This window comes from Microtus ochrogaster, linkage group LG4, assembly GCF_000317375.1.
Source record: "Microtus ochrogaster isolate Prairie Vole_2 linkage group LG4, MicOch1.0, whole genome shotgun sequence".
Taxonomy (NCBI): domain Eukaryota; kingdom Metazoa; phylum Chordata; class Mammalia; order Rodentia; family Cricetidae; genus Microtus; species Microtus ochrogaster.
The window spans coordinates 52,890,415-52,902,451 of record NC_022030.1 but is presented as its reverse complement, the minus strand read 5'-3'; the positions used below and the strand labels follow the sequence as shown (position 1 = coordinate 52,902,451).

Sequence of the window (12,037 nt, the reverse complement as noted above, 5' to 3'; positions counted from 1 at the left end):
AAATCACACACCACATACACATACACACCACATACACCCCATACAAATACCACATACATGCGTACAACATACACAAATCACACACCACATACACACACACTACATACACAGTCCACACACACAAACACATCCCACACATACATCACATACACACACACATACCACATACACACACACACACCACATACACACACACACCACATATACCCCATACATATACCACATACGTGCATACAACATACACAAATCACACACCACATACACACACACTACATACACAGTCCACACACACAAACACACCCCACACATACATCACACACACACACACACACACACACACACATACCACATACACAGTCATGTAAAAAGGTAAAAGAGAAGCAAACCTGATTGACGTAGTTTTTTTTTTTTTTCTGTTGCCGTGATAAACACTATCAAAAGCAACTTGGGGAGGAAAGGATTTATTTCATTTTATACTTTACAATTCATTATCTGCCAAGGAAGCCAAGACATGAATGTGGAGTCAGGAGCCACAGCAGAGACTACGGAGGAATCTTGCTTACTGGTTGATTCCTCTGGCTCATGCTCAACCTGTTTTCTTGAACACTCTTAGACCACCGAAGGATGGTACCTAGAGGTGGTACCACCCACAGTGGCTAGACCCTCCTATAGCAATTGGCAATCAAAGAAAATGCCCCAGAGACATACCCATAGGCCAATCTGATGGAGGCAATTCCTCAACTGGACACTTTCTCTGCCTAGGTGTGTCAAATTGACAACCAAAATCAGATATCATAATTATATTGTTAAAGTAATATAATTGCTTCCAGCATCTACAATCTATAAATGAAAGGACTACCATATGCACTTTGCACATTTTCCTAGTGGAAAGGCCACAGAGAAAGCACGTGGAATCCAGAGGTTTCTATACTATCAGGCAGCAGTGTTAGCTTAGATAATTTTTTAACAAGCTGAAGTTTCTATTTCCTTATTTATCGATTGGGGATAGCAACTATGTCAGCCAAGGGTTTTAGTGATAATTCATGAGTTAACCCATGTGAAATACAAGATTTAATATAATTCCTGGCGCAAAATGACCACTCAAAATATGTTTGCTATTAATCTGGGAATCACCCTCAGCAGCCATACAGTTTCTGGTACACCATCGGGATGCTCAAAAATGAAATGAACTTGTATGTGTCATAAACGTAACTTTCATAGCAATAACCAAAGCCTACAGATATGCATTCACTAAGCACTATTGCTAATGTGGTTTTCTTGGTTTCGAACACTTTTCAGCTGGGTGTTGTACATCTATAAGCATAGTACTCAGGAGGCTGAGGCAGGAGGCTTATGAGCCCACACTAGCCTGGTACTTAGTGAAACTTCACCACCAAGCCAATAACAAAAAATATTTCCCAAGAAGAGACCCCCCTCCCCACGGTGGTGGGGGTGTCTTCCTAGATGTCTCCAGTGTCTGGGCATCAGTACCTGTACTCGGGCTTCTGTGAGCTTCGCCCGCTGGGCCAGCTCCTCCCTGGTGTAGATGTCTGGGTAGTGGGTTCTCTCGAAAGCACGCTCCAGCTCCTCCAGCTGCTCAGCTGTGAAGGTGGTCCGACTTCTGCGCTGCTTCCTCTTCAGCGGTAGGTCGGGTTCAGAATCGATGTCGGAGCCTTCATCTGACTGAGGAGCTGAGGCTAAAATCACAAGGGGGGGGGGAAGAAAACCGTAGTAAAGTTAAATCAAAAAGCCAGTCTCCCCAGCTACAGTGACTAGAAGTCTAAAGTACTTTCTCAATGTCTTCTCTAGACACCAAGCCCCTCCATATACCTCTATAGAGCTATTAAATAATATTTATGATCTCCCTGCACTCTGTCTTCCTGCAGCAATTCCCCTCCCGCCCCCAAGAAAAATTTGCCCTGGATATTTGCTATTTTGAGCTCTTAGAAAACAAGGATTAGTCTTATTCCATTTTCACAGCCTTGTGCTTAGTGTTTGCCCATGTGATAAATGAAACACGGTCTCCTTACATAGCCCAGGCTGGCCTAGAACTTGACAATCTTGCCTCGTTCTCCCAAGTGCTGGGATTTCAGATGTGTGCCGCTATACCCAGCTTTTCATTTGTTCCCTAATGATATGAGAGTTAACAACATACACGTATGAAAATGCCAAAATGAAACCCATTATTTTGTATGCTCACTTTAAATTTTAATTTTAAAACAATACACCATTAACCTTTATGCTAGAAAGGTTGTTACTAAAAACATTTTAAACTTGACTTGGTGTCTAAAAAGAATGGGCAATAGTAAGCTATTGCAGGATTCTCATATGCTTTGCTAGTCCTATAAAAATACCATTATCTCTCATCTCCAGAGATTGAGACGTGCTTTAAGGAGAACTCCTGTTTTATTAATGGTAATCTCAAGAACTAATCCAGAAGGGAGACACTGTTCAGTGAACCATCCCTAAAGTGAAGTTCAAAGCCTGCATCTCGGCTGAGGCAGGGTAGCAGTCTGGATTAGCTGCCTGACTGCAGGAGCCCAGGGCAAAAAGGGAAGGGCAGGCCCCTTGTTCAAAAGTTACTGCAGATTTCAAGCAGCCTGCATCTTTTTTAGATTAATAGGGAGGGGGTGAGCTTTATCACTTAATATGCGGATGACTAGAAAAAGAAGTGGAAACCAAGGAATGAGAGAAATGGAATGAACAATCCACTTCTCCCATAAAAGCGAGATCTGGATTCTTAAAGAAAGAAGCTGTAAGAAGGGCTTAAAGAGCTTGGGACACCAGTGATGCCATTTCTAAGCCATCATTTCATAAGGAAAGAGTTGGTACATGATTCGCCTTGTTTCTGTCAAAAGTATTAGTGCCTTCACAGCAAGTCTGTCCCATAAGAGAGCATCTGATAACCTATATAATCTGTAACGAGTGTTGTCTGTGAATGGAAGACACGCAAGGCCTGGGCACTGAGCAGGAGAGCTGCCCTTACCAAACACCAGGGTAAGGGACAGCGTGCTGTCCATGGCTATTAGGGGCAGAGTCCGAGACAGGAGGAGGAACCACAGTGTCTTCACTCCTGAGCACATTCAAATGCACCCTAAAACCTCTGCCCAAAGACCTAGGGAACCTTCAGAGGAGGGATTGAGATGTGTTGTAGCAAATAGGCACACCAGCCAGAAAACTGAAGTTCTTCGTGTCACCATCAAGGTAGGGGTGTCGAGATGGCTCAGTGGCTAAAGTTACTTGACACATAAACCTGACAACCTGAGTTTGATCCCCCGGGACCCACATAAACTTGAAAGGAGAGGACTGACTTCTACACAGCTGTTTTCCACATATGCACCTGGCATGTAAGTGTGCCAATGCACGCGCGCGCGCACACACACACACACCCCATTTATACAAACAACAAAAATTAATAACTTCTGTAAGCATCAAAGCAATTGTTTTCCAACTCAGGCTGGTAGGAGCAGACAAGCACTAAAAGACACAATGTGTTCTATGATTCTAATTTGCTGTGGATATTGTTTTGGCACAAGGGTCAACTACTTAGCCAAGGCTAGCTTCAAACTCAATGTGGAGTCCAAGCTCCAATCAAATTCATAATCTTCCTGCCTCAGCCTCTAGACAGTGGGAATCATAAGTGTATGCTATCCTTTCAAGCTATTGATCTAAGTTTTTTTTTAATTTTATTATTTACATATTTGGGGGTGGGAATAAAGGCGCTGGAGTGACAACAAACATAAGGAAGTTAGAAGATAACTTCCGAGAGTTGGTTCTCTCCTTCCACCATGTGGGTCCGGGACACCAAACTCAGGTTGTCAGGCCTGGGAGCCTTCTCCCTGTCCCCAGAACTTCTCAAGATCAAGCCTAATTCTGTCCCATAGAAATGAAAATGTCATTGTATTTTAGTACAAATTATAAACTTCCCAAAAGGTAAAGTGAATTCCTAGGTGTGGTTATAAGTGTTCTATCATTTCAATACTTCTATATTTGATGCACACCCACAGACTGAAATGAGGAAACAGTAAGTTAGCCACCTCATCTGACAAATTAAGGAAAACACACCTGGAAACAAAAGCACTTCACATAAAAGCAAAAATCACATACAGTACATTTAGTGTGTGTTAATGTCATGCACGTTTTTTTTTTCAACTTACCCTCACCTAATTTAATATAACATCATATCATTGAGATAGATTCTATTTTAGGTATTAACTTTAAAACCTGGCTTCCTTTAACTGCGAGGATATTTTAAAGGAAGATTCAAAATGAAATACACCATGTGTTACATTATAAAGTTCAGCAGCTCCCAGTACACCCCATAAGAACATCTATTTGATAAAAGTGAGCCAAATAACCAAGCACTGATTTGCACACAGTTTTAGAACAGTGGTTCTCGGGAGTCTAGGCCAGCAGAATCACTCACAGGCATCAGGGAAACACAGGCTGGCATTTCGGGATCCAGCAGCTGGGTCTGAGCCCTTCAAATGTGCATCTCTGACACAGTCTCAGGTGATAGCGTGGCAGATGTTGGATGACAACAGAAGAACAACTTCTAGAAACTAGTCCATTTTATTTCTTTTCCCTCCCATAATTCCCAAGCATATACAATACTTCCTGCCACACTTTGCCCACAGCTGTTACTTTTCACATTAGTGTTTAAATTGTAAATACTACACTCCTAGAGGAACAAATCACCCATTCCCCCAAAGAAACCATTCATTTCCACAGATCCCTTTCCGTCCCCACTCCAGATTTCTGTCGCTCTGATTTCTCTTTCCACGGTGAATGTAGGTGAAAGGTTCAACAGAGATAAAGACCTTTCCAGAACCTCTGCTTGTGAGAACCCTAAACCCTCACGGCCACATTCTGTTACTATGATCCCATTAGGACAAAGGTATGCAGAAATTTTCATGTTTCCTTGGGGACTCTCTAGGGTTATTAAATTCTCCCAAGTAAATATGATGTGTCATGCACTGTCAGGTCAATTCATCAAAAGCATCTCTGGTTTCTGAAGGAAAAGCCTGGTTGGGTTGGCAAGGACCAGCAAGAATTAATCCTGAGGGTCAAGGCCACCATGTTTAACCTAATGATCAATATCCCCAGAAAATAAACTCTGTGTGGTCAGGGCCTTCTCCTTGACTTGCTGGGGTCTGGGCACACAGCAGTTGCTTAATAATTGCAAGTTGAATGAATGAAAGCACATGGCAAAATTTCAATTTTTTTCTAACAATGATGTCTCTTCTAATCTACTTTCTGTTAGCCTCCCAATATCTATTTAGAGTTGTTTGGGTGGGCCTCTGGGTTCTTAAAAGTTATTTTCAAAGTTTTCTAATCATTTGTATACTTGTATGTGTCTTGGGAATAATATTATTTTTTCTCAAAAGAAGATGTGTGTGTATGTGTGTCTATGTGTGTGTCTGTATGAATGTGTGTGTGTGTGTGTGTGTGTGTGTGTGTGTGTGTGTGTTGAGGAACCATCTCAAGTAAGCAAATAAAAAGACTCAGAATTTTTTAATTCAATAGGACAATCTTCTCTACCACAAATAAAATTCTCTAACGAGCTAACAAATCACTATTTTTTTTTCCTAAACTGAACACCCCAAAGCAGTGGAAAGTTCTAGAAGCAGCAATTCAGAAGACTGGGAGGAAATTATTTCCTTGATTTCTCTACTGGAAAATTATTTGAACCAACTGATGATTTTTGGCAATACAAAGCCGCAATTTTACAAGCTAATTGTAACTTCTCCCCATATGTAAACCCCAAAAGGATGTGGGCTTTAAAATATGTATAGTCAGCAATCCAAGATTAATTGACCAGCTAGGAAAATCCAGCTCTTTCTAACATGGAAATACTACTATTTCTTCTATCTCTCAATAGAAGTGAAACTTAATATTTGTACAGAACCTAATTCCCAATAATTGAGTGAATTGAGCAAATCTCAATTTTAAGTCTTTCAGCACACAGAGACCATTTCCTTGTAGTTCATGCATTATCCATATTCTGCATTACTCGGGTTAGTAGAACAAACTGGATAGCGGGTCCTAAATACAATATAAAAAGGAAAACAAACCTTTTCATTGCAGTTTGATAGAAAGAAATTATAAGTTTTTGTTTTTTCTTTGGGACTAGACAGATAGATGTCCCCCCCCCAAAAAAAAAGCTAGGCTGAGCTCCTAAGGTCTAGCTGAAGAGTGGAAGGAGTGAGAATATGAGCAAAGAGGTCAAGACCATGATGGGGACACCCACTGAAACAGTCTACCTGAGCTAATGGGAGCTTACCAACTTCACCAACTCCAGGCGGACAGGTCCAAACTAGTCCCTCTGAACGTGGGTGTCGTATGGCTGGGACAGACTGTGGGCCACTAGCAGTGGCACCAGGATTTATCCTGACTGCTTGTACTGGCTTTTTTGAAACCTATTCTCCTTGAATGGATACCTTGCTCAGCCTAGATATAGTAGGGAGGGCCTTGGACCTTCCCCAAAGCAATGTGCCTTGCCATATTCTCTGAGAAGTGGATGGGGGTAGAAGGGGTGGTGGAGGAAATGGAAGGAGGAGAGGGAGTGGGAACTGGGATTGGTAGGTAAAATGAAAAAAAAAAAAAAGATTGTTTTCTTTTTAAAAAAATAATAAGAAGAAGAAAATATTGCTAGGCTGTAGAAATTAGATTCTATATGATCTCACTGGTATCCTCATATACAAAATTTGCTCTATGACTCATCATAGAGATTGTTTTCAAAGTTCAAATTTCAGAATAGCTCTCATTAAAAATATGCACATCAGTATGCTTTGCATAGCTTAAAATGGAAATGCTATGGATTTGAACTGGATCACAACTCACAGATTTTTTTTTATCCCAACCCTGAATGTTATTGTGATTGTTTTTGTTACCTCTGTTTTCAGTATCCCAACACAATCCATCCTCTGACTCCCACATCACTTCAGTGCTCCCTCTCTCTCTCTCTCTCTCCCTCTCTCTCGTTGCAATCAAAGGCCAACCCACCTTGGAAACGGCAAAAGAAACTGAGACAACCAGGGTTATTCAGCTCACACAGTTAAAGATTTGACCAAGGCCTGTTTGACTTCAGAAGATACACGTTCTATCTCTTATCCCTTGGTGTGTGCTAAATAGCACACACACTGTCCTTTTGAAGAGGCATAGCAGAAAAGAGAACCAAACTAGGAATTCAGATGTCAATCATCTAGCTGATGGCCACTTTTGTTACCCTTTCTCTCAAATTTTCAAACACTGCCCGAAACAAACAAAAGTTTACAGAAAAGGGACTGACTGCTGCACTGATATTCTCCACCAAACCAAAGCCTGGTGGAATTCAGTTCAGTGGAACTTTGTTGAGTTCTGTAAAAGGTCAAGGTCTAATTTTTTTTTAAGCCATAAAATTCTTAAGAAGCAAGCCTGTCTTGCCAAGATACTGAATAGAGGCAAGATTAAAAACATTTAACTTTGCAGCCTCCTCTAAGAACCATCAACGTCATCTCCTGAGCCTACCTCCAAAGGCAGGTTGGAACCCCGCACTAGCCATAACCAGCTGAAGGCATGGTTTCATTTTCTATCTTTATTACAGTCTTCAGGAAGGTTTGTTGTTGTTGTTGTTGTTGTTATGACAACACACTTGGTGAAAGGCCATCAAGAGCTGTACAGTCCTTCAAAAGAAAAGTGAAAGCATAAGAAAGTTGAAATACATAGGGATGGCTCTAAGTCAGTCAACAAAACAAACAAACAAATAGCAGGACGTTTGAGAAGCATAAGAGCTCTATGGGCAACTGGGTACCGCAACTCGATATTTCTATAAATCCGGTGTGTCTTTGTCTTTCTCCCTCTAATTCTCCGGTTTCAGAAGAGAAGTTTCCATTATCCTGTTCATTTCCCCTGACCTCGGTAAGACTGAACTTGGAGGAATGAGTGTCCTTACTAAAAAGAACAGAAGAATAAGACCCCACACCACACCCCACAGGAAGACAAATCCTTCCTTCAGAGACAAATCAAACCGGGAAGAGAAGGCGAAAGTATATACCACCAGTGGCCTAACCATGAAGTTTAATTAAAGATGGAATTAGAGAATTAGAGTGGGTGTCTTTGTCCCTTAGCCCCTTGTGACCTCTTCTGCCGCCTCGGGAAATATTTCACCCTAGTTAACACTATTATACATGAAATCTTGCCTCAATTTTATAGGGATTTAGTCACGTGGAATTCTGTAATTATTGGTTTCCAGACAAATATAATTCAGAGATGGGAGACAGGGGGGAAAAATGAAGAAACAAAGTAATTCACAGGCGTGCATTTGGCACACTGTCATTCTTCCCAGCAAGCCCTTCTATTTGAATAATTAAAGACTCAAACATGACAGCCATTTAAACTCTAGGTTTGCCCTAGATACAATACAATGGGATTTACAGACAAGGGAGACGGTGGGGGCATCTCTGGGGGACCAACTTCCTAGTCATCCTTCATTTCCCTAAGATGGCCCCAGAACAGACCCCAGCAGTCTTCCTTTCAGGGCGAAACTTGTTTCCTTTTTACTCTACTGATAAAGGACAAGATAAAAACAAGACTCCTCCCTGAATCATTTCGCACTGTGTCTGAAGGAAACTACTGCATATTCTGCAGTCTTTAGCAGCCTGCCTCTCACTTTGCTGAAACCGTTTGGCTGATTGCAGAGTCTCCGATGCCTGTGAGGTTTACCGCTCAGCGGACCAGCAAGCCGTTTTCAGATCTGAAGTAGCCCCTCTACACTGAAAAAGACGTGAATGACCTCTCCCGTGTTTACTCGGGTGAAAGTCAGGAACGAAGCAAGACTGATACTCCCTCACGGACCCAGAGTAAATGACAAATGACATTTTCCCTTTGTGATCTTTGAGATTTTTGTTGACTTATTCGGAGGCTTTTGTTGGATCCCAAGAAATGGCCTGTGGCTGAGTCCTATTCTAGCAATTTCCACGCTCCATCTGTGGAATCCATCAACGGGGCATTTACCCTCATTCAGGGTTCTGACACCTGCCTGGCAGGGTGCAGGAGACACAAAGAAAGCCAGAGTGGATGAGAAAGAGGAGGTTGGGTGTTTTTCTTTTTTTATTTTTTTTTCCTAGAGAAGGGAGGAGGGGGAGTTTGAAATGGATGCACAGTAGGGGTTAATCCAAGCCAGTTCAGAGACTTTGGCAGGCACCTGCAGGCATCTCTTCCACACTAATTCCCAAGCTACAAAGTAAACCAGGATGTTGTTTTTAAACTGTACATATGTCAAGAAAATGAAAGAATCATACCTCTGACAGAAACAAACCAAAGATTTGCCATAAAACCCTAAGATAGAGCTAGGACTGATATATGATGTAACAAGCTACCAAGTAATAAGTGATTCTTTCCAGAATTCTTATCCCAGACTGAGATTCAAATAACTTATTTTCCAAAGTTTTTCCTGGCTTATATCAATGATACACCATAATGGGTTTGAATATATTTCCACTTATTAATATAATGCATTTTGAATATTTTCACTCACTGTTATCCTCTTGACCACTGCCCCCCATAGCCCCTTTCCTCTCCCCAGCCATTCACGCTTCATGAGTAACTACAGTTTTCCCAACAAACAGACAAAGAGAGATGATTTAATAATCTAACCAGTGGTTTAGGCGTAGGGAATGACTGTTTTGTTTTTAACATCATCTATGACTTCCATCCCAACTGTGATAACAAAGGGATTCTTGGCAAAATTGTACATGGGGGCTGGCAGGTGCTGAGTCTGGGCAGTTTCTGACAAGGCTATGCAGGGCTTTCTCAAGGAAAGACACTTTCAAGACCACTAAATCTAATTAAGATCCTTCATTTCCTTACCTACCCAGGTCCTGCCCTGTCCCTGGTCTTTTGGCTTGCAGAAGTGTTCCTGGCTTTCCTGGTCCCCCTCAGACCCAAGCACTTCCCTCCGAAGCTGTCGCCTCACAGCATGAGGTCATTAGAAAGAAAATAAGCTCCTGCCAGGTTGGGGCTAATCAAAATAACACAAATAGACCCTGACGTTCGACAACTCCCTCAGTGCCCGCTGCCCTGGGAAGAGACTACAGATTGGTTATGAATACAGCCGGATGCGTAAGGGTCCAGGCGTGCTTCTGCTCCCCTCACAGGGAGAGATTTCAAATGCTCAACAGGAGCCCTTGGGTGTTTATTTAAGATAAGGGCTAGCAAATAGACCAGCAGGATGGCCTGTGACTCAGAGGCTCAGAGACACCCAACTCCAAACGCACCTGTATCCCAAGGTTTCCTGACATGATTTTCATTTGAGGGACCTGAGACACCTTTCTCAAGGTGGCAGTCTCCACCATCAGCTAACACCTGCCCACTAGCCGCTCTCAAGGGCTTCCTCTGTGGCAGCACTGTTGGAGAGAAAGATTTATGTCCCCCTCCATTCACTCATGCATCTGTGGGTCTCTCTCAGTAGTGTTTTAGTTTGTTTTTTTTTTTTGTTTTTGTTTTTGTTTTATCACTGGAAATGCTCTTCAAATGGCATTTGGCTGAGGGTAGGGACAACTGGTCAACCCGTACCTGTGTAAGCATTTCTTCTCAAGGGTTCAAAACAAGAAAAGTTTCTTTACTGATTTAGGAGAGGCAAACACTGACCAAAATCAGCCCAGTGATTTCTGAAATCCTTTGACTTGAGAGATATGGTGTGTGTGTGTGTGTGGTGTAAAGAATTCCATTAGCAATATGATCCAACCATCTCACGGAAGACTAGTCCCTCCACACACACCCACAAATGACTTCTATATGCTTTAAAAAAAATAGCTTTTTAAACTCCATAGTAACTGCCACTCGAGCCTTTCGGAGAGAAAACAAGACTAAATCCCCCAAGAAAATGTGTTGCTATTCAATTAGGAAAACTGATTAGTTAACCAATTAATCGGCTAACAGCTTTCTAAGAATAGTCTCCCACGATAAGAACTTTCCTCTCAAGAGCTTAAAGTCAGTCATAATTAAAACTGAGAGCTGGGGCTGCAATGGGTACGCAGGCTCCCTAAGCACAGCAAGCTGGGTCCAGCTAAGAAAGGTAATTTGCACGCTGACAGGGGGAACAGGAAAACAGTACTTCTGAAAGGCAAAGGGCCAAGAGACTTCTGTTTGCAATTGCCAAGAAAGACGCCATTATTGGCCATATGGGCCACAATTGCCCTCTTATCACAGGCTGGCCATCGTGTCCTTTGGGAGCTGTTAATGAACTGGGTAATTGAGCTGCTGACATGTGTTACCAAAACAAAACAATAGGAAGAAGAGACAAATGAACATTTTATTTGCCAATCAGAGTAGGTTCAGCTTTTCAGTGAGCCGCAGCTAAGTGACTGGCTGGATGCGTAAAACAGTGCATTGAAAGCCGGCAGATGCAGGCACAAGAATAGTTAACCGACAGCTTATGGCCCATCTGTGCTTAGCATTTTGTTAAAGAAATTACTTGATTTGCTAAAGAGACGACTCGTACAGCTGCCCCAAGTGCTGCGTTGTAAGAGATAAATCATTAGCTAAACTGTTTCATGCTTAAAATGATAATGCTTATTAACAATTATGTCGGGACATTTTGTCAGCACAGCTTGATGCTGTTATTGCTGACTAAAATGTGACAACCCGGAGATATTCAACAGAATTTATTTGGGGAGGGGGGGAAAGCACACACTACAAATCATTGGAACGGCAGGCATTCTTAATCTCTCGCAAATAAACAGGAATTTCAAAGGTGTCACAAATGAAATAGTAAACTCCTTGGTAAACATAAACCCATGCTCTGTCCGGTTGCTGTGAACCTGGAATCCACTTACACCTTCCTTTTCCAAAACTGCTGGATAATAGAAATGTTCTCATTTCAGATTGAAAACCATTAACTTCTTTGACGACAGAAGAAGAAACACTTCGAGATGCATTTCCCAAAGGTACCATCTTCCTTTAGATTTAGATAGATAGATAGATAGATAGATAGATAGATGATAGATAGATAGATAGATAGATAGATAGATAGATAGATAGATAGATAGATAGATAG

At 41.8% G+C, this 12,037-nt stretch overlaps 1 protein-coding gene across 2 annotated transcripts in view; it reads right to left on the bottom strand.

The window, feature by feature from the left end:
* Positions 1–12,037, bottom strand: part of Pax3 (paired box 3) — a 96,232-nt gene that overhangs the window by 29,628 nt on the left and 54,567 nt on the right. For both annotated transcript variants that reach the window (XM_005361553.2, XM_005361554.2), the window contains exon 5: positions 1,492–1,697. In XM_005361553.2, the coding sequence (XP_005361610.1) occupies positions 1,492–1,697 (206 nt within the window). The remainder of the gene's footprint in view (positions 1–1,491; positions 1,698–12,037) is intronic.